We start from the raw sequence: 24088 nt of genomic DNA, 5'->3' as shown, positions 1-24088 counted from the left end.
ATTCTGTTATAAGAATTTTAAATGATCCTGGATTGTTACTACTCCCAGGGGCCTGACAGAAGCAGCACAAATCATCATTGTCAAAGAATTCCTGTTGGTAAAGTTATAATGAAAATGAGTTGCTTAAAATAAAAATTTACAAGCCATCTAAGGAAACAGGGCACAATGTAAGAGAATCAGTAGAATCAGACCTACAAATGGTTCACATCTTGGAATTATCAGGTGTAAAATATAAAATAATTATATTTAATATGTTCAATGAAAGCTTAAAAATGAGGAAAAGAGCAAACAAACATTTTGTAGAAGAATCAGAAGTTCTAGAAATGAAAATATACAGTAACTGAAATTAGATTTCAAGGAATAGGTAAAAGCAAACAGACCCCATTGAAGAAAAAATGATACAATAAAAGATAAACGTGGGACTTCCCTGGTGACGCAGTGGTTAAGAATCCACCTGCCAGTGCAGGGGACATGGTTTTGAACCCTGGTCTGGGAAGATCCCACATGCTGTGGAGCAACTAAGCTCATGCGCCACAACTGCTTAGCCTGCACTCTAGAGCCCACGAGCCACAACTACTGAAGCCTGCGTGCCTAGAGCCCGTGTTCCACAATAAGAGAAGCCACTGCAATGAGAAGCCTGTGCACCGCAACTAAGAGTAGCCCCTGCTTGCTGCAACAAGAGAAAGCCTGCACAGCAACGAGGACCCAACGCAGCCAAAAATAAAATAAATAAGTAAATAAATTTAAATGAATTTAAATAAATAAATTTAAATAAATAAATAAACATTCCGATTACATCATTTTAAAAAAAAGATAAACCTGAAGAGATTCAGAATGCAGTACAGAGAGACAATAAAGGGGAAAATATAAAAGAGGTTAATAAAGGGGAAATTTTTAAGAGAAAACACAGAACACTTTCAAAGGGTTATCAGGTTTCAATAACAATAATGGAAATAGAGATCATGAAATGATGTACTCAGTGAAAATAAATCTAGAAGCTGTGACCTGCTCTAGTTCAACCCAGAATTCTATAGCTAGCAAAAAATAACTTTCAAGAACAAGGGCAAAATAAAGACATGCTCAGAGAAATCCGAAAGTTCACTAGCAGACCACTTTTTTTTTAACTGAAGTATAGTTGATTTACAGTGTTGTGTTAATTTCTCCTTTTTAGCAAAGTGATTCAGTTACATGTATTCTTTTTCATATTCTTTTCCATTATGGTTTATCACAGGATATTGAATATAGTTCCCTGTGCTATATAGTAGGACCTTGTTGTTTATCCATTCTGTATATAATACTTTGCCTCTGCTAACCCCAAACTCCCACTCCATCGCTCCCCCATCCCCCTAGCAGACCATTTTAAGTAGAAGGAAAGTGGTCATTGAAAGTCTGAGATTCAAAAAGGAATGATGATCAAAGACAGTGGTAAGTGTATGTTAATAAAGTGTAAGTTAATTTTTTAAAAACTGTATAAACAATAATAATAGTGTTTTATGGGATTAAAAAAACTGAAATAGCAGTTGTTTTAGTTATTTACTAATTGTCAGTTTATTTTATAAACTGGGGAGAGGTGATTGGAGCTAGTATCCAAAAGATCTTTTTGTTACTCAGGAGAAGATTAAAAGTAACTTTGGATTTTGATGAGTATGTGTGATAAAAATGTTATGGTAATGGGCTTCCCTGGTGGCGCATTGGTTGAGAGTCCGCCTGCCGATGCAGGGGACACGGATTCGTGCCCCGGTCCGGGAAGATCCCACATGCCGCAGAGCGACTGGGCCCGTGAGCCATGGCCGTTGAGCCCGCGTGTCCGGAGCCTGTGCTCCGCAACGGGAGAGGAAGACTTGATAAGTAATGGTAAATGTTTCATTTCGCCATGAATGTTTAGAAGTTTTAATTGTATGCAACTAATAACCAAAACCACAAATAAAGCAAAAATTAATAGAACTACCAGGAAAAATTGATAAATTTCACCAGTATAGTGGGAGATTGTAATATATCTTCCTCATTAATTGGTAAAGAGAGCAGACCAAAAAAAAAAAAAATCAGGAATATAGAAAACTTAATGTAATTAACAAGCATGATCTAACGGACATATATTGCACCCAGTCACTGTGGAAACATCAGCTGAATCATCATGAAAATCAACCACATACTGGACCATCTAGTAAGTTTCAACAGATTTCAAAGGATTCATATCCTATAGATCAATTCATTTAAGTTAGAAATCAGTAAGAAGAAAAATCACATGGAAATTAAGATATATTCTTCTAAATAACTCACGTATGAAAGAAGAAATGTTAATGGAGCTTGGACTGCCCTTTGTCTGGGAGATGTTAGGTCATCCCTCAATTTTGTTTGTGGCAAACACAACCCTGAGAAATGGCCCACATAAAGACCTTTCAGTCTTGGCATACCTGGTGAGAATGTTAGAGATGCTAAGGGCCAATGATGAATTGGTTCTTCCAGCAGGAAAGAGAAAATTTTTAACAAATAATACTGGAACAGATGTGTATCCATATGTAAAAAAATGAAATTGAGTAAAAAATACATACATAACTTTTTTTATGAATTGAAGACCTAATGTGAAAGGTAAAAACTATAATACATTTAGAAGACAGTATGGGATAAAGGCTCTATGAATTTGGTGTACAGAAGGAATTATTTTTTTTTTAATAAATTTTATTTATTTATTTTTGGCTGTGTTGGGTCTTCGTTGCTGCGTGTGGGCTTTCTCTAGTTGCGGTGAGCGGGGGCTACTATTCGTTGCAGTGCGCGGGCTTCTCATCGCGGTGGCTTCTCTTGTTGCGGAGCATGGGCTCTAGGCATGCAGGCTTCAGTAGTTGTGGCACGTGGGCTGAGTAGTTATGGCTCGTGGGCTCTAGAGCTCAGGCTCAGTAGTTGTGGTGCAGGGGCTTAGTTGTTCCGTGGCATGTGGGATCTTCCCGGACCAGTGCTTGAACCCGTGTCCCCTGCACTGGCAGGCGGATTCTTAACCACTGCGCCACCAAGGAAGTCCCCAGAAGGAATTCTTAAATGAGAAACAAACTATGGTAACCATAAAGAAAAGGGTTAATCCACCCTATTAAAGTTAAGAACTTTTTCATTAATAGGCAACTAATAAAAAGACAAGCCACCTAAATAGGGAAAGATATTTGCATCACATATAAGGATTGGTATCCAAACAATACAAATGACTTCAACAGACACTTAATAGAAGAGGGAATCTAAATGGCAAATATATATATATATATATATATGTTTGCCATATATATTTACTTGACTTTTATGTTTCTTTTGTATATGAAGAGATATTCAACCCCATTACTTATATGGGAGATGCAAATTAAACCACAAGGAGTTACAATTTCATAGTCATCAGGTTGGCAAAAAAAATTTTTTTGATGAGTACATGGAGCAAACAAAATACACATACAATCCTGGTAGCAATTTGTCATTATCAGTTAAAATTGAAGAAAAGAATACTCTGTGACCGAATAAGTCCACTCCTTCACATATATTCTGCTTTTAGAATTTCAGAAAATTTATTTACAGTTGTGTTCCAAGGGATATGAACAAGGATGTCCATAACAATACTACTTGTAATAGCCCCAAACATAAATAAATGTTTTTAAGAGTATAATAAATTGTGGTATGTTCATAAAGTAGAATATAAGTCATCTGTAAAAAGAATGAATTACTGCTGCAATAATGTTAATGAATTTGGTGGGGGGGAAAACAAGTTTCAGTACAACTCAATTTTACATGATGTGTGAAAAACTTAGAGGGCTAAATAATATAATATTTAAGGATTCTAACTATAAAGGAAAAATTTGCTTAATCTGATACAATCAATTAAAAATGTGGATAAATTAAGTCATAAAATCTATGTGGTTTTAACCAACATTTTGTGCTTAGGAGGTTCCTTAGTTATTTCGGGTTAAAAAAAGGTATCACTGTGACACCTCTAATACCTTGTAATTTGGCACCTTGTACCTTAGATGACACTGAAAATTCTCTGCCTTAGTTTCCCTTCTCTTACTTACTCTCTGTCAAGCATTTCCTCTCAGACCAGTGTTAATACAAACCTAAGCAAAAGTGCTCTCCTCTAACCTTTTGAGAAGTGATGTGAGAATTCCAATATGGAATGTTATTATGTTTTTCTTGCCCTGGAGTTGAGTGTCATTGTAGCATTGAACATAATATGCAGACATGCAGTTCTCTGTTGGACAGCTGTGGAGATGCATGAGCTGCATAGCTGTGGGAAAAAATGGTGCATTTTAATCCTGAGCTGTCTTCTCAAGATGCTGCCATGGCCGTCATACAGTGAAGCTCTAGACAGGGGCTCCAGAGTGATTGTACTGGGTTTATTTGAACTCTCCACTTTGAAAATTCTCCTTGTGAGAGGTAATTCTGTCCTTCCCTGAAATGTAGATTTGGAGTCTTAACACAAATGTGTACTTTGCTAAATCGTCTTGTACCTTTACATGCCTTTTTTTTGTACCAATGTCTTGGTTTTGGAAATCTATTTGTAGTGGATGTATTCATTATTTGGGTTATGTTATTTATACACCTAAGAAATTAGGATACATTTTCATATCCCACATTTTATTTTCTAGGCCTTAAGTGCCTATTTTGAGTGACATTTATTATGTGTAACAGTTAAATTTGGTTTGTTGAAGTATTGTTCTTAAAAGATTACTAAAAGGAAGTGTTATCAATACATCAGTAGCCCAGATTTCCTTTTATTTCTTTACTTATTTTGCTTTGTGAAGCAAACTTCCATGCACATTATTAATTATCTGCTATCGAATGCTTTCAGTTCATTTTAAGAAGTAGTTTCATAAAAATTTAAAACTAAAAGTTTTCTTGATTTTGGTGTAAAATATACAGACCTTTCTGTTGTAATGTTACATATTATGTATTTCTGAGAACACTGAAATTGTGCAGAGCTGATGGGTCGCACCCAAAATATGCAAAGCTTTGTAATCAGAACACTAATAAAAATAAGTCTTAATAAGAATACTAGAATATTTAAAAAGATATATTAACTCTGTTACATATAAAGAAATACTACAGTTGACTTAAGGTTAAAAAACAAGAGATGAAGGTAGCCTGGTGGAAGGGTGTGCAAGGAAGGGTTGAAGCTACAGGGTTATGGAGGCCAGAGTGAAATGCATAAAGATTTGCAGAGAAGACTTCATTAAGTATTTTCAAGACAATGCGTGTGACCAGGCTGTGCCAAGAGGAAGAACATGGGTTGAATGAGAATTGCGTACAGTACTGTATTTTCAGCAGCTTGCTGCTTTCCACTGTGTTAGCTTGTTTGGGGTTCAGCTCTTATTATTTAGTAGTGCAAAGACATAGGCTGGGAAAAATCATGTACAAACCAGTGTGACTTTCACATTGTACTAAAATCTTTCCCCTACTTACCAGTGAACTAATTTGTGTTACAGAAAAGCTTAATAACAAAATAAACTGTACTAAGAATGAGAGGTGGCTTCTGTTTTTGACTAGAGGTCTTTGATCAGTCTGTGACCTTTTTGTGATTTTGTTTCTTGTGAAATGGAAATACTACAACTAAAAAATAGTCTAACACAGTCTTTTCCCCCTTGAGTATATTGTTTTAACTTTAAACTATAAAAATAATAAACACCTTAAAGAAAAACCGGAAAATATAACAGAAAAAAATTACCAAGTTACTAATATAAGGCACTGTTAGCTTTTTGTATATTTCCTACTTTTTCACCAGTTTTTAATAAGCTTTTTTGTTTACTTCACCATCTTCAAGACAGTCATTTTTAACAACTACTAAATATTAAATAGATGTGCTTTTACTTAGCTATTTCTCTATAATAAAATATGTAAGCTGGGGCTTCCCTGGTGGCGCAGTGGTTGAGAGTCCGTCCGCCGATGCAAGGGACACGGGTTCGTGCCCCGGTCCGGGAAGATCCCACATGCCGCGGAGCGGCTGGGCCCGTGAGCCATGGCCGCTGAGCCTGCGCGTCCGGAGCCTGTGCTTCGCGACGGGAGAGGCCACAACAGTGAGAGGCCTGCGTACCGCAAAAAAAAAAATACTGGAATTTACAAATAAATAATAAATTTATAGTAAATATAATTTTGCTAGTAACGAATTTAGTTTGTTACTAAGGAATGTTATCTTTTTAGTATGATATACTATAAAAATATTCGAAATTATTTATGGTATTTCAGATTTGAGGAAAGGGTTTATTTGGAATTATTATTTGAGCTTTATTTTAAATTTGGTTATTGTTTGTATTGAGCCATATGTATGACTGTTAATTACAGTGAAGCCATAGATCCATAAGATGAATAAATTATAGTTTTATAATTCAAAGAAATAATTGTTCATTTTTAATAACAGCAAACATTATTAGGCAGTTACTAAAGCCTAGGGACTTTAATAAGTATTCAAAATACATTATTTAATTCTGTTAATATCACCTGTACATATTGTGCTATAGTGCTGCATTTTATTTGTAGTCATTTCAAGTAACATGAAATAAGTTCTGTTCCTTGTATAGTAACCTTTAGCATCTTTGTTATACAAATATTGTGCTTAAATATTATGTGGGATATTGATTGCAAAATTTCTCTGATTTGGGGATATTTAAATATGTTTCCTTCTTCCATGAGTTTACGAATCTTAAGTATTACATTGACTGATAATTGTTTCTTTTGTTGCAGAACTGTAAGAGTAAATGGGTCCAATAATTGGAATGACTCCAGAAAAGAGAGCTGAAACTCCAGGAGCTGAAAAGGTTGCAGGATTAAGCCAGATTTACAAAATGGGAAGCTTGCCTGAAGCTGTTGATGCTGCCAGGCCAAAGGCCACTCTAGTGAACAGTGAGTCAGCAGATGATGAACTCACAAACTTGAACTGGCTTCACGAAAGTACTAATCTCCTAACAAACTTCAGCTTTGGAAGTGAGGGTCTTCCAATTGTTAGTCCATTGTATGACATAGAGGGAGATGATGTGCCATCCTTAGGACCGTCGTGCTATCAGAACCCAGAAAAAAAATCAGCAACTTCAAAACCCCCATACTCCTTTAGTCTTCTCATTTATATGGCTATTGAACAGTCTCCAAATAAATGTTTGCCTGTCAAAGAAATTTATAGCTGGATACTGAACCGCTTCCCATATTTTGCAACCGCACCAACAGGCTGGAAGAATTCTGTTCGACATAATCTGTCCCTGAATAAATGTTTTCAGAAAGTGGAAAGAAGCCATGGCAAGGTCAGTGTTTATGAACATTGCTATATTTAGGGAGGTGGGGGAGAATTAACATGGAGATCGTAACATATGAGGAAATCAAAGGAAGACAAAAAATAGTCAATCAGATTACTTCAGCTTGAGGTTAATTATATTCACCATTTGCTTTCATTTGAGAAGTTTTAAAGTTTCTTCAGTATTGATATAAACCTAGAATTATTTTCAGTCTACTATAGGTACATAAATTAGGGTTTATTTATTATTATTTTCTCTCTTTTTTAAACATTTTTAATAATTGAAGTATAGTTAATTTACAGTGTTGTGTTAGTTTCAGGTGTACAGCAAAGTGATTCAGTTATGATTAGTTTTTTTAATGTTCTAACTTTCTATTCTTAGTTTCTGTAATGTTCTTGTCACTGTATTTATGTATTATTCTTATTTATTCACCGTGACCATCTCTGCCTTATAACTGGAGTGTGGATCATTTACATTAATGTAACTGATATGGTTGGATTTAAATCTGTCATTACATTATTTTTTTTCTATTTGCTGTATCTGTTCTTTTTTCCTTTTCTCCACTTTTCCTGCCTTTTTGTCAATTGAGTATTTTTTTATGATTCAGTTTTATCTCTTCTATTGGCTTACTAGCTACTCTTTTTTTTTTAACTTGTTGCTATACAGTTTTCAGTATATATTTTTAATTTATCACAGTCTACCTTCAAATAATTTTAATTCACTTATTATCTGGCCTTTTACAGAAAAAGTTGACTAATCCTGATGCCCTATCTGGATCAATTCCTTTTTCCCAAGAAGTTGATTTTAACATTTCTTATAGTTTGGGTCTACTGGCAATGAAGTATTTTTTTAACCTTTTTGTGGAGGATGGGTATGGAATTCTAGGTTGACAGGTTTTTTTTAAGTACTTTAAAGACTTTACTCTCTTCTGGCTTGCATAGTTTCTGAAGAGAGGTCTGTTACGATTCTTATCTTTGTTGTTCTGTTTGTAATTTTTTTTCTTACTATCTGTCTTCAAGATTTTTCTCTTTATCACTACTTTTTAGCAGTTTGACTATGACGTGCCTAGGTGTGTTTTTCTTTATTTTTATCCTGCATTGGTTTCTCAGAGGTTCTTGGATCTGTGGTTTGTTGTCATTCATTAAACTTAGAATTTTTTTTCTTCATTATCTCTTCAGATATTTCTTGTGGTTCACCATCTACTTCTGGGCTCCAAGTAAAAATATATTAGACCATTTGCTATTGTCTCACCTCTTGGTTGCTCTGTCCCTCTTCCTACTCTTTTCTTTCTTTGTTTCAGTTTGGATAATTTCTATTGATCCTTCTATAGTTTGTGGGGGTTTTTTTTGAATATTTGAATTTTATTTATTTTATTTTTTATACAGCAGGTTCTTATTAGTTATCTATTTTATACATGTTAGTGTATATATGTCAGTCCCAATCTCCCGATCTTTCTGTAGTTTTATTCTTTCCTCTATTGTGTTCATTCTGCTGATTAGCCTGATAAAGTTGTCTTCATATTTTTTAATCATTTTCATTTGCCTTTTAAAAAATAATCGCCATATTTTTGTTAAAATTTCCTGCTAGATCTTTAAGCATATTAATCATAGTTATAGTGTTTGTCTGGTAACTTCAATATCTGGTCCATCTCTGGGTCTGGTTTTGTTGATTGTTTTATCTCCTGCTTTTGTGTGTTGCATAATTTTGGATTAAGTGGCAGCCATTGCTTGTTAAAGAATGGTAGAGACTGAGGTAAATAATATTTCGATCCAGAAATAGATATTCCTCTACTTCTGTCACATTGTTAGTATGAACAGGTATTGGTCAATCTAGTAAATAATTGAGCTGGGTTTGGGTTTTGTGGTTGTCATAGTTACCTTCAGTGTACCATTGTCTTCACATTCCTACAGAGATGGACTGTTGACACTTTGTACTTAGTGTGCGGCCTGCAATGTCAGGTGATGTTTCTCAGCATTTCTGCTCCAACTCCATCTTTCAGTTTGTGACACATTTAGAGGTGAGAGGAGTTGAATATTTCTCTCTGTACTCTTGCCCCTTCCTTAGCAATAGATTGCTCTTGCTTGTTACTTGGTGCAAAGTTCTTAGTGTGAACAGGGTGGGTTTCTTGGTTCTTCTGCTCCAGTTTTAGTCTTAATCAGACTCTGTACACCTGTGCCTCAAGAGTGGGACTTTCCTTGTCTCCTCCACGAGTGGACAGTCTCTCCCATTTACTCAGAGTGGAGTCTAGAGCTGCACTCATCAATAGCCAATTACCTACATATGGCTAGTGGTTGGCATATTGGATAGCACAAAATAGGATATTTCTGTCATTGTATAAATTCCTACTGGACAGCACTGTTCCAGCACTCAGGCCAATTTCTTTCTCATTCCCATCATGGTGGGTAGATGTTGCCTAATATAAGTGGGAAGTTCTAGGTTCAAGTGAGTGACCATTTCCCAGCAGCAGCAGATCTCTGCTTTGTATCTTTGAAGGATTTGGGCATGAACAGATTTCCTGCCCTTCTAATGGCATGTAGTATTGAATACATTGCCTAGTGTCAGTAAAATGTGAAGATAGCTGGGTTTTGTACTTTTCTCCCAACAGCAGCCATCCTTTCCCGGGGACTGGGGTGAGGCATATACTTTGCCTCTTTCTCAATGGCAGACTGCTTTTGCTTGGTATGGAGCTTTGTCCAGGGTTTAGGCAGGTTTTGTGCCTCTGCCACAGTGACGCCTGATCTCACCTTATGCTCATTCAGGGCCTGGAGCATGAATGGGCTTTGCCTGATATCTTTGCTCCAACCTCAGACCGTGGTAGGTTCTGCACATCTATCTCCGTCTCCAAGGGTGTCTTCCTTCGGTCTCCTGCCTGCCTACAGTTTTGAGTATTTTTTTTTTCTTGCCTTTTATTGTGACTACCACTTCTTCCATGGCCTACCAAATGTGAAACTGTTCATACGTTTTGTCTCTCCTCACAGGACCTGTCATACTTCAAAATTCAATTATTTCTGTTGTCTTGCAGCCTTAGATCTCAGATAGGCTCATAAAAAATTATGGTTATGTAGGCTATTTTTTTTAAAAAAATTAATTTTTTTATAATTTAGTTTTGGCTGTGTTGGGTCTTCATTGCTACACATGGTCTTTCTCTAGTTGCAGCAAGCGGGGGCTACTCTTCATTGCAGTGCGCAGGCTTCTCATTGTGGTGGCTTCTCTTGTTGTGGAGCATGGGCTTTAGGCCTGCGGACTTCAGTAGTTGTGGCACACCGGCTCAGTAGCTGTGGCTCGCGGACTCTAGAACACAGGCTCAGTAGTTGTGGCGCACGGGCTTAGTTGCTCCGCGGCATGGGGATCTTCCTGGTCCAGGCTCGAACCCATATCCCCTGCATTGGCAGGCGGATTCTTAAGCACTGTGCCACCAGGGAAGTCCTGTTTTTTTCTTGTTAGGCTGGGAGTGATGTTCTTTTATGGCTTTCTATACCCCAAGTGGTAGCAGAAATCTCCTATTCTTATTTAGAATAAAAGTTAAAAGGATAAGTACTTATATTTTTTGGTAACTGAAGGATTTTATAGGATAGTGCTGTTCAAACTTGACTGTACCTACTGATCATCTGGGAATCTTGTTAAAATACTGATTCTGCTTCAGCAAATCTAGGATGGGTACTGAGGCTCTTTCATTTCTAACAGGCTCCCAGGTCATCCTGATGCCTCTAATCCATGGACACACCCTGGGTAGCAAGACATTTGGACACATCATCGTCTTATAACTAACTTAAAGGAGCTTATTAGTTATCTATTGCTATGTAATAAATTGCTGTGTAACACATTCTCTACTACACATGGAACATTTATGGAGGCCAACTATGTGGTTAGGCCATTAAACAAAGCCTTAGCAATTTCAAAGGATCAGTCTCTGTTATAGCCAGCCTCCAAGATGGCCCCCAAATGAGCCCCACCTTCTGGTATTTGTGCCCTTGTGAAGTCCCCTCCAATACTGCATAGGGCTGACTCGTGTAACCAAGAGGATATTGTGGAACTGATGAAGTGTGCCTTTTGAATCCAGGTTATAAAAGACATTATGGTTTCCATCTTGGATTCTTGGCTAATTAGCTCTATGGGAAGTCAGCTGCTATATCATACAGACACTTAAATAGCCCTGTGGAGAGGCCCCTGTGGCATGGAAATGAGGCCTCCTTCCAATAGCCATATGAGTGAGCCATTTTGGAAGCAGATCCCCCTGCCCCAGTCAAACTTTCCTTTCAGATGACTGAAAGCATTGGAAATTTTGGATGTATCCTTTCCACCGTGCATTATTAGATTTTATTTTTTGAACTGTATCCTTAATTCTTTTCTAGTTTTAGACCTATTGTGTTTATGCTTATGATGGGATGTAAAAGAGGAACTGTCTACTAGATATTTAGAAATATGATACAGGAATGGTAGTGATGTTATGGTATTAAAGCTCTAAGTTTAAAGCCTTCAGCGTTGATTTTCAGTAGAAGAGTCTAGGAAAAGTATGGTATAATGGAAGCCAGGGAGAGTCAGTTTAAGTGTGAATGAGCAACAGTGTCAAATGCTGCAAAAAAAAAATAAGAAAGAAACTTGAAAATGATGAGCTAAGAAGTGATTGAGACAAGTAGCAGCCAAAAGATTAGAATTAAAAATATATGGGGCTTCCCTGGTGGCGCAGTGGTTAATAGTCCGCCTGCCGATGCAGGGGACACAGGTTCGTACCCCGGTCCGGGAAGATCCCGCATGCCGCAGAGCCGCTAGGCCTATGAGCCATGGCCGCTGAGCCTGTGCTCCGCAATGGGAGAGGCCACAACGGTGAGAGGCCCGCATACCGAAAAAAAAAAAAAAGTTTTAAAAAAATATATGAACGGTGGTTATTTCTATTGTGGCCGCTTTCGAGCTACCAACATTATGTCATTAAATGCGAAGTGGATAGGGGATGTTTACAGTCAGCAGCACACCGCTGTATGTAAGGAACACATACAATCCAATACGAAAAAGAAAGCCTGATAGGAAAATTGAGAAGAATATGAACAGGGGCTTCACAGAGGAGGAAATACACATGGCCATAAACATGCAGAGATGTTCATCCTCTCTAGCAATCAGGGACATACAAATTCAAAGAACAAAACAGTTTTTACCCATTAGATTGCAAAATTTTTTAATGTTTTATTAGTTGAGGATATGGGGTAATAAATCAATATCAATAGTTTCTCACCATTAATAGGAGTGTAAATTAGTATGACCATTCATGAGGGCAACTTGGCAGTAGTTATTAGAATTAGAAACGTGTGTATCCTTTGATCTAGTGGATCAGATTCTGATTTTTCCCCTTAAGTAAAACTCATACTTGCACACAAAGAGATGCATTCAATATATAAGAATATTCATTGTGGTAAAGTTCTAGAACAATATGTCTAGTGTGGTATAATTTGTGTTAGTGATCAAAAGGGATTTGTTCTTGTCCCTAATTTTTAATTGTATGCATTATTTATATAATTAACCTGAGCATTTTTGAATCTTTAGAGAAAGAAAGGAATTAAGGAAGTGGAAGTTAGTGAATGGGAAAACATACAGTCCAGATTTCAGGGAGAGTGTGATAAAGAGAAAGAAATTATCTTATGAGCTAATAAAGAATATGAGAATAAATACAGAAATTGTAATACATTGGCATAAAAATTAGCCAGCTATTGCCACAAGTCGGGGTGGGAGGGAAGGAACTGGTAGGTGATGGTCTTCACGAAAATCAATGGATCACTTTACTTAAATGTCTGAAGTTTGGAAAGAAAGTGATACATTCAAGTGGGATTGGGAAGGCTTGTGAATTTCTTTTTTTAAAATTTATAAAATACTTCTTGAATCAATGCCTCAAAAGGACAGTATTTCTCTTCCAGTCGGCAAAAGGCAAGCAAGTTACACTTACTTCCATTAGATGCTGGAACTGAATTTGGCAACCTTGAAAGCACTTTTCTGATGAAAGCTGTTATCTAGAGATGGTAATCTCAAAAAAGAAGACAAGATTGACAAAGGTCCAGGTCAAACTACAAATTGATATTGATACCTAGCCAGCTGGTATAGCTGTTGATTAGTTTCCTACCCTCATCCATACCATGGTTACCACTCTCAAAAGATGGGTCTAAAAATCTTGGCTTGGCATTTATCTGTCTCAGAATTTTAAAATTACAAAAACTAGGCATGGTGTTTTTTTGTTTTGATTTGTTTTTATGTTTTAAATGTTAACACTGAAGTCTTAAATCTGCTTTTCAAACTTTTTGTAAAAGCCAAACTAAAACAGTTAATGGAGATTTTAACTGGGAAACATGAAATTAGAAGTTTTGCCTGGTTTAGTACAATTTTAGTCTCTACGTTTTCGTAGTCGTGATTTGCTTCAATAGCTAAATCCCAAGAAAGGAAGTCATGCAAGCAACCATAGAAGTTCACACTATAAGCAAGAATTATGAATAATGCCCTTTTTAAACTTAGTGGTTCTAAAAACCACTGAAAAAGGTAGTCAAGGGGGGAAACTATTAAAATGTACAGGGCAGGTACATAAAAACATTGCAGGAATAGGGAACATTGTTTCTTCTCCCAGTTTTCTTTACAACTTCCATTAAGGTAAATCTTTTTAAAGTTCAATTCTTAATATATATTCCTCATTTCTTCAAAAGCTTCTGTGGTTCTTTACCAAATAAGTCCAGAAGCCTTAGAGTTCCAAAATGCAAAATAGTACATGAGAGAATGCACATTTCCTGTTTCCATTGCACAAAAAATGTGTCTTGTAATAGGCAAATTTATTTTAAAACAATACTTCTAAAACTCTTTATTACTTGTGTTCCATCATCTAAGCACAACTTAATAAAGAAGCAAAGTTTTTAAGTGAGACTTAGATTCCAAATAAGTTTTTTGCTCTAGACTCTGAAACATAGATTAGCAAATACATAATTTTATCTTGTTACTGATAGTTTGTGAACAGACCCAGTGAACGGAAGTGCTGCCATGGTAACATAAACCAGACTGTTATTTGGAGAACTTACTCAAGACACTTAACTGCCCTGAACTACAAGTTTTCAGTACCAGTTCTTCCAATTTGCTGTTTCAAAGAAATAGTTCTTAAAAGATCAAAATTATTTGCAGTTCTCTCACAAGAGAATTTTAAAAGTAGATTTGAACTAAACAGCTTCTAGGAGTATAATCTCAGGAATACCAAGATAGAACATGGTTAGAATTATTAAAATAATTGTCTTAGTCAATATATGAAAAATAATTCATGCATATCTTTTCTGTATGAAACTGAAGTGGTTTTGGGGCAAAGGATGTTGTGGGTGCTAACATTTTAAAGTTTTATTTCCCAATCTTCAAAACACATTTACCACTTAGGTTAAGCAACTGAAAATATATCTAATTTAAGATGTTCCATCACTTAATTCAAAACTACATTTGTAAAATTTGACTTCCTTTGGAAAAAAATTAAAATTTCAAATACTTGTTTAGTGTACTTCATGTGATATCTTGCTGCTGTAGACCAGAAAAGGTTTCACCTGATAGTATGGTATGTTTCTTACTATATTACAGTGTGATTTGACACCCATGGTTTTTCTTTTCCAATATATTTAAGTTGCTAGGATGTTAAAAACTGCCTTATACTCAATTACCATACTTTTCCTCAGACAAGAATGTTTTTCCTTTATCAATTTAATTCATCTCTTTTTTTTCTAACTTTTGTCTCTTCGGAATTAATTGATTTTTGTTCTTATTGTTGATGTTTTTAAAAACTCCCTCATCTCTTAGAAGAGGAGTAGGAATATATTGTTATTAAGCCATATACACTTACTATTGATATATGCCAATTTCAGTATAATCTCTTAGTATTCACTTAGTTTGCAGCTCTATGTCGCTTACATATGAATTACCTTATTTGACTCTCATCACAACTCAATGAAGTGGCCTGTTTTTTTAATTCTACAGATAAAATATGAGAGGACAGACTCTTAGAGATTAAGTGATTTGTCCACTATCAAGTAGCCAATCAATAAGCAATGATTAGCACCTCAGTTTGAAAACGTGTGAAACAGTATTCTTTCATTATGCCATTCTGCTATAATAGTTATGACATGATATTTAGAGATAAAAAAGCCTCAGTAATAGGCTAATGTTACCTTGAAAAAGAGTTCAGGAAATGGAAGCACCCTGGAATTTATCACATTAAATCTTCAGCAATGATAATAGCGTACATAATATAGGATTTTATACAAGCAGAAAGGAGCAGGGGAACAGGACACAGGTCAGTTTTATTGTTGTCTATATAATTGTTAATGTTGTGAAGTGTAATTCAAATTTTAAGAAAGGGTTTTTGAAATAGAAAAGGTGTAACATAAAAACAAAAATTAGTAACAGGGCTTTCCTGGTGGCGCAGTGGTTGAGAGTCCGCCTGCCGATGCAGGGGACACGGGTTCGTGCCCCGGTCCGGGAAGATCCCACATGCCACAGAGCGGCTGGGCCCGTGAGCCATGGCCGCTGAGCCTGCGCGTCCGGAGCCTGTGCTCCGCAACGGGAGAGGCCACAACAGTGAGAGGCCCTCTTACCGCAAAAAAAAAAAAAAAAAAATAGTAACAGTTTGAATCTCACTAATCTTGTGAGTTAGTTCTAAGGAAGTTTTGTACATCATGGTGGGAGGGGGTCAGGTTATACCTTATATTTAATTTTTGACATTTGTATCTTCAAAAGATTAAATATATTCAAAAATATTTATTAAAATTTAGTATCAGTAACTAGCGGAATAGAAACAGAAAAACAAATTTGCATGCTATTAGACTGGAAGAAACGAACAATTTTTAAAACTACAAAGAAAATGAACATAAAATATAACAATAGTAGTAGCCAATGTTTGAGTGCTTTTGTGTCTGGTAGGTACTGTTTTATATATATTTTGAGCATACTAGTACACAGAGAACATAGACATTTTTCTAAAGGTTACACAGCTGTTAAGTGACAGAGCCAGGATTCCAAAATAGGTATTCTTCCTCCAAGGCTTGTACTCTTAACTTCTGTACAAGTAGTGTTTAGCTCTGGGGCAGTGTGGGATGAATTTGCAGTTGGACCTCCTCTTTGCATGGCTATAGGGTTTTGTATGTAAACTGTAGGTAGATGTGGTACATTTGTAGGGATGTGCATCTAGTCAGACTGTTCAGGATGTGTAGGTAGGGATGGATGTTCAGCTAAAGAAGTAGGAAAGATACATTCTGAAGGAAGAGTTTGCAGGTGATCTTACAGCTCCTGAAGTCCTTCAGTTATTTAGTTTGACTAGCTCAATTAGTGTGTGTGGCGTTTGACCACACCCACTTAGTTTTTATATAACTGTTTCTTATACCTTTTATTTACTAGATAATCTATAATTGTAGTTTGGATATATTTTTTTTGGATATATTTTTAATACAAGAGTGTTTATAAATTTCCAAGTGGTCAGAGAATTTTGTTGTTGGGATATTTTTTTTTCTTTTTACGCTACAGTGATCTTTAAAGGGTAATTTATTTTTCTTCATGGTCTAATCAATGTTTGTAGTTTTTTCTGTTAATATTTGGAAAGTATACTCTCCAAGAATTCATTAATTACATCAGTGTTTTTCATAGGTGTTCCACAGAACACTGCTTCCTCAGATGTTTCCTGGGAGAAAGAGGTTCTGTGTCAAATAACTTTGGGAAACTTCTTAAAACAGGTTTAATTAAAGCAGGACTGTTTAGGACCCTTAATCTGCTAGTATGTAATGTAACCTTCTAATAAGGAAAGAGGTAAAATACTCAGCATTTTTCAAACCTATTTGAAGGAATTATCTCAAAGCCTGGCCTTTCCCCTTGCACATTAGATCATTTTCGTGAGATTCTTCAGGTAAGTTGTCTACTTACCTTCCTGGTAAGCTGTTCCTTCATATTAGCAGAATTGTGGAGCAGGCAAGCCAGTCTTTCAGGCACCTCCCATTTGCAATTTAGCGGGCACTTCTGTTATATTTTCTCTAGTTTCCAGAAATCATACAAATTGTATTATTTTTAGATTCTAGTGACTATTTCCATGAAATCTGGGCTTGTGTGCCCATTACCATATTATCCAGAAGTTCCTCGAATGTTGTAACTTAACCATCTTGAGGGAAGAGTTGATACTTCTCCCTCTTTTTTATCTTTTACAGGAGTCTTTTCCATGCCTCAGTTTTTGACTTAACTACTCTTTGAGACTTTTGCCATCTTTTCATTAAATTGTTTGCCTTGAATTTAAACAGTTTAAATGGGAAACTAAACACTAGTGTTAATGCCATAAAAAATGAAGTTATTTTTATATGCATCACCTAATATATTGTTTAGCACTTTTGGGAGAATGACACTACCTAATCTTTTCTTTCTTTAACAGTAATGATAAGGGTTAACATTTGTTGACATCTTAGCATGTGGAGGGCCACCTTGTACAGCCCTTCATGCTGTTCTCTGCACAGCTTGGTGTTGTATCATTCTCACAGAATGTGATGTGAATGCCATGTCCTAGAGTTGTGCAGTCCTGTGGCCCTAGTGCCATGCAATGTGCAGAGTACTCTATGCATAATGTAATCCATAGAACAAACCTATGAGGTAGGTACTGTTATTATCCATACCTTACAAATAAGGGAATAATGGCCCAGAGAAATAGAGGTTAGTTAACCTTCCTAAAATTACACAGCGGGTCAGTGGCAGGGCAGGGGATAGGAGCCCAGGCAGTCTGCCTCTGGGGCTTTTAGTCACACAGTCCATTCCTAGCAGATTTACATCAACTTTTGCCTTGTATTCAAAAGGTACTATTGGGTTTTTTTCCCCACACACATTTATTAAAAGCATTCAGACACTGATTTTGTGTGTCTTAAAGTTCCAGGTTACTAATTCTCATATATTTTATTCTAGGTTAATGGAAAAGGCTCCTTATGGTGTGTTGATCCAGAATATAAACCCAACCTTATGCAAGCACTGAAGAAGCAACCTTTTCCCTCAAAATCAACATTTTACACCCCTCCTGCATCACCACAAAGGTACAGGATCTAACATGTAAACGTCAGTGGTGATATATAAGATTTCATTATATGAGATGGAGAAACTTAGAGTTGTAGTGTTTTTTGTTTTTTAATTATATAGAGATTTATGAATAAGACATTAGCGTAAGGCATTTTTACTTATAGTCTAACTTATTAGGAAACAGAATGTTGGATAAGTGAGAACATAAATTCTGGAAAATGTAGTTAATAATATTCTAACTAAACTCTAAAGACAGTGATAATATGATTTCAGGTATCACCTGAAACCTTTTTGTAAAGGTTGAATCATTTAAATTGTCTGCAGTGCTAATGCTGACCTGAAGACATGGGAAAGTAAAAGTATATTTAAAAATTTTTAAATAAGGTGATTAAATTTGTCATTGCAGCATTTTTACATACATATTTATATTTCTTTTTCTATTTTAAGTTTTTTTCCTTCACAATATGTTTAATATTAGAAAATTATGTTCAAGTCTCAAATTTTTAAATGTCAAGTAAAATAATGCTTTGGAGTTTTTTATTTGTTTTGTTTCTGCTGGTAAATATAATTATGATTTTCCTTGGCTTCTGTTTTCTAACTCAGTGATCAACAAATTGATCTTAGAGCTTTCCAATTTTAAGTTAAATCTGAAAATGATACGATGTCCTTAAATCTCATTGTTTCCTTTTCTTAAAGAAACCTTCAGAATCTTTTTTTAAATTTCTATTACATATATTCATTTGAGTTAAAAATGACAGATTTTGTCAAGATACTTTTAAGGGTAGTCTATAAAAAGTTTTTTAAGCTTTTTAATAAAATAATACATGGCAATTTTGAAACATACACAAAAGTAGGGAGAAAGTGAACTCCCATTTGCAACAGTTATCAACATTTCATGTGTTTAATTTCTTTAAGTGTTATTAGATGACTTTTAGAGGAGTGGTTATAGCTGAGATACAGTTAAAAAAATTAGTGAGACTGAAGTTGAAATGTCAGCAATATATATACATACATACTCATTGAGATTTAAGCTTATTTACCATATTAGTAGATTAGAAGGATCATTGTAATAAGAACTGGTTTATCCTTATGAAATGAAACCTAGAAAAGACGTTATCAGAGTTTTATATTCTCATTGTTTGGGAGTTGATAACCTTCTTTAATGTTGGTGCTTATGAGATGTCCTAGTTAAAAAAAATAATAGTTTAGGGCTTCCCTGGTGGCACAGTGGTTGAGATCCGCCTGCCGATGCAGGGGACACGGGTTTGTGCCCCAGTCCAGGAAGATCCCACGTGCTGCGGAGCGGCTAGGCCCATGAGCCATGGCCACTGAGCCTGCGCGTCTGGAGCCTGTGCTCCTCAACAGGAGAGGCCACCAACAGTGAGAGGCCCGCGTACTGCAAAAAAAAAAAAAAAAAAAAAAAGTTTAGAAACTAATGGTAAGTTCTGCTGATGGTCCTTTCATGTTTTATTTAGCAATGTTATTGTTTATTAAAAATTAAATGGGAGAATTGGCACTCTATTTTGTATACCATCAAAAATACACTTTCCTGTGCCTTTGATATGATGCATTTTCATGTTTATATCTCTTAGCTTTATCATATGTTTATATGTTAAATAAAGCTGATTTTGTGGTTTAAAAACAGGTAGATAAAACAACAGCATAAAGATTATAATCTTTGACTTTAAAACATTACCTTAATATTTTTAGAAACATTTTCTCTTTATCATTGTTTGGCAAAATGACAGTTCCATCTGACACAACTTTGTGTAGCCCTTTCATGTCATAATTGGTAAGTCTGAGGAAGAGAATGATCTGTAGAGTATGTAAAACTGTGACTAAGAAATAGACTTTTTTTTTTTTTGGCCGTATGTGAACCTCTCAGTGTTGTGGTCTCTCCCGTTGCGGAGCACAGGCTCCGGACACACAGGCTCAGCGGCCATGGCTCACAGGCCCAGCCGCTCCGCGGCATCTGGGATCTTCCCGGACCAGGCCACAAACCCATGTCCCCTGCATCGGTAGGCAGACTCTCAACCACTACGCCACCAGGGAAGCCCTAGACTTTTAATTTGGTTAGCAAAAAGCAGATTTTTAAAAAATACTATCAAAAATTCCAAAGAAGAGGAATAGTTTGTCCCAAAAATGTCTTAATTTTTGGAACTAAAAAAACAAAAACAAGAAAATAACTACTGGTCTTTTTTCATGAATATAGAAAGTTTAATTTGATACTGATATTTATTGATTAAATCAGGAGCTTATCTGTTTTTTGTCATCACCATACAGTCTTCCTTAAACATTGTTTTGATAAACACTTTATTTGTATTGTAACACCTGTATTAATATCAAACTTAGGCATACAATACAAAATCAGACAGTAACTATTACTATTGTCTATTGTTCCAGGCATTTTAAATTCATTATTCTTATTCAATTATCACAGCAACCCTACGTGGGAGGTTTAATTACTCCTGTTTTACAGATGAAGAAACTAAAAGATTAATTATTTTGCCTAAGAACACCCAAATAGTTGTGATTTAAACTTGGATCTTATGCTCTTTCTGCTTTGGCAGACTCTTCCTAAACTGAATAGTATTAGCAAAGAAAACAAGGTAAAAATAGTTTGTGTTTTTTATTGTACAAATTAATTGTATTTGTAACTAAGTTCTATAAAATGTGAAATAAAGATCTTTTATAAGTACGCTTGTCTTATCTCTTTATTTTTCAGTGGTTCTTTATCACCTCACTACTTAAGCTCTGTACTCAAGCAGAACCAGGTGCGAACTCTCAAAGGTATGTGAAAGATCAGTATTTTAAATCATAAAAACTCAGATCAAAATTCAGAACTTTTGTTTAATTATTTTTAAATTATAAAAGTATTAAATGTTCATTGTAGAAGTTTTGGAAAATAAAAACATTTATAAAAAAGAAACTAAAACTTACCCTTTATTCTGCTGTTAACTTTTTAATTGAGGAATACTTGATGGTATACTTGATATTATACGTTTCAGGTGTACAACATAGTGATTCACGATTTTTTAAGGTATACTCCGTTGATAGTTATTATAAAATATTGACTCTATTCCCTGTGTTGTACAATATATCCTTAAAGCTTATTTCTTTTATGCATAGTAGTTTGTACCTCTTAATCCCCTACCCCTATCTATCTTGCACCTCTGCTGTTCACATTTTAATATAATTGCTTTGGTCCTTTTTATGCTTTTCACATGAGTAGATATGTTTGCGTGCATGCACATACATGCACATACACCCCCCACCTCCCACACACACTTTTTCTCCACTGGGATTATACTGTGTATACTGTTTTATATCCCTGTTTTCATTTCCTTTTATGTATACTTTTCCTTGAAAATAGGGAAATATTTCTTAGTAATGCCTGCAATAGAGAATTATCTTTTTAAGTCTGTCAGACTAGAATAGAGGTTGACAAACTATGTCCCGTGGGCCAAATGTGGCCTGCCACCTGTTTTTGTACGGCCTTTGAGTTAGGGATGGTTTTACATATTTCTTTTATAGGTTAAGTGTAAAGAACTATAATTTAGGAAGAAAGCAATGTTAACTTTTAGAATTTTGTAGACTTTTAAAAAGTAGGTCAAAATTCTGAAATTGCAGTTTTCCCCCCCTACTCATAGTTAGTATTACAGGTTAGTGATATATTAACATAAGTTTTCCTAGCATTGTTGCTTTGGAGCCTACAGATGTTTCTATGACCTTTAAAAATAGAAATTCTCAGACTAAAAGCCTTTCTGTGTATCAGAGATATTTAGGCTCTTTAGAACTACACTAAGCCAAGCCTAGGAAACAATATGATGGTGGTCTGTAAAAATAAGGGAGGGAAAGAGTGTGAAAAAGCTTAAGAGGACTCTGCAGAGAAGTTAAGCGGATTGGGAGTCTGCTTCAGATATGCTGTAACTTAACATAAGGCAAGTATCCATTTTCCTGTTACCTGCATGAGTAAATGTGCTCTCTTTACATTTAGGTATTGCTGAAACTTCCTTTATCTTTTTATTGCCTCAGTGAGTTCTGACCCTTAGTCTTTTAAGCTTTGTTCATATACACATTTTGAGAACATTTTCTCTTTTGAATTCTGGGGTTTATTTAGAATTTCTTTTTGCTCTTGTTCTATTCCATCCAAATTCTTCTTCTCCCTTTGGGAGCAGCTTCCACAACTAGAGCCTAGGTACTTCTTCATCTAATGACTTTATATCTCTCCATGACTGCTAACACCTTACTTCCCTCCATCTCTATCATTGTGAGTCTTAGGGCTATTCCCCTTCTAGTAATTCACTTGGTGGGGAGGGTGGTTGGCATTCTGTCAACCAGTGCAAGTCTGTCCTGGAATAGAATACACAATTCTCATGAGTTTTAACAGGAAAACGTAATACCACACAAAAACTTAAGAAAATTTATCATTAAATCAGGTTGCTCTAGCACATATTCATAGACTTCTGAGGAAGTTTGCTTTTTCATAACTCTTGATATTATTTCTAGGGTTAAGTTTGAAAATACAACGATAAGTCGATTAAACATTCAACTGTTTATTCTACAAGTACTTGCTGAATTCCTCCATTGTGCCAAGCATTGAACTGGGTGCTTTGGGATATGCAGAGATGAAAGAGACCCAGGCCCTACTCTCAGAAAACATAGAGTTTAATTGAAGAAGGTTGACTAGAATTATGCAGAGTACATTGGGAGAAAAGGAAGTGGGTGGCAAATTAAGCTTAGAGGTGGGTCAGGAAAGGCCTCTTAGAGAAGAAACTGTGATGCTTGAGCTCTGGGCCTCAGAAGTTGGGAGGATATTTTTGGGTAGAGGTTTGGTGGAGGACAGTTGCTGGGAACTGCAGGTCGGTAAGTGTGGCTGAAACCTAAGAGCATAGAAGAGGACCAGGTAGCCTCGGTCCAGTGGCTGTAGATGTGATCGTTTAGTGTGGGCAAGGCAAATGAAGAAGTTTAAGCAGGCATTAGCCAAATCAAGGAGAGCGTATTTAGCATAATGAGTTTGAACTTCTTCCTATAACTATAACATTAGTTCGCATTGAATTCCTGACTGTGGTGTTTCGCATGCATTGCAGCAACTCTTTGAGGTATTGTTACCCTCTCTTACAAATAAGGAAGCTGAACTTCAGAGAGATTAAGTAACTTTCTCAAAGTCACACAACTAGTAAATGGTATAGAAGGAACTCTGATTTCAAAGCCTGCACTCCTACCAGATATGAGGCGTTGGAGGAACTGCTGAAGGTCTTTAAAGAATGAGATGACATTGTCAGTTTTGTGTTTTGTAAAGATCACAGAAGTTTCATTGTTGGCTCCAGTATTAGAATCCAATATAAGATTCATCTGTCACTTCACAGAATCATCTTTTTTAAAGTCTAATCTTTTTTGCTCATCTTGCCAATAGCTATTTTACAGTATTGTATAGCGGGCAGCAGGAGACACAGGAATCTCATACTGAGATAGCAAAACAAAAGCTGTTTTTGTCAATATTTGGTGTGGGTTTGGAGTAAATTCATCTGTTTAAAAGTATTTATCGAGCGCACTTGTGTGCTGGGCACTGTTCTAGGCACCAAGGATATATCAGTGAACAAAGAAGACAAAAACGGAACTATATTCTAGTTAGTAAATTTTAGTATTTATACTTAAGCACTAGCATACTACAAGGAAATATGAAATTTAGACAGTTAATGATGAAGTTAGGGGCTAAGTGCATATCTAAGTTCAATTTTCAGGTTACAAATTAGCATAATTTTTATCTTAATTGAAATGAAAGTAAACTGGTGGTCCAAGCAGCT

The 24088-nt window shown here is 35.8% G+C and overlaps 1 protein-coding gene across 9 annotated transcripts in view; it reads left to right on the top strand.

Annotated features, from left to right (window-relative positions):
* The window catches only part of FOXN2 (forkhead box N2), a 61761-nt gene that overhangs the window by 21978 nt on the left and 15695 nt on the right, over positions 1-24088 (top strand). For 8 of the 9 annotated variants that reach the window (XM_073791379.1, XM_073791376.1, XM_033838576.2 and 5 more), the window contains 3 exons: positions 6706-7256; positions 18174-18298; positions 21007-21071. In XM_073791379.1, coding sequence (XP_073647480.1) covers positions 6720-7256; positions 18174-18298; positions 21007-21071 — 727 coding nt within the window. In that variant the 5' untranslated portion in view covers positions 6706-6719. Of the gene's footprint in view, positions 1-243; positions 1426-6705; positions 7257-18173; positions 18299-21006; positions 21072-24088 lie in introns of those variants that run through there. The other variant, XM_019942986.3, reaches the window with a different exon arrangement.

This window comes from Tursiops truncatus, chromosome 14 (assembly GCF_011762595.2).
Source record: "Tursiops truncatus isolate mTurTru1 chromosome 14, mTurTru1.mat.Y, whole genome shotgun sequence".
Lineage (NCBI taxonomy): Eukaryota > Metazoa > Chordata > Mammalia > Artiodactyla > Delphinidae > Tursiops > Tursiops truncatus.
The sequence above is the reverse complement of the archived record's forward strand: the minus strand, read 5'-3'. Positions and strand labels throughout refer to the sequence as shown.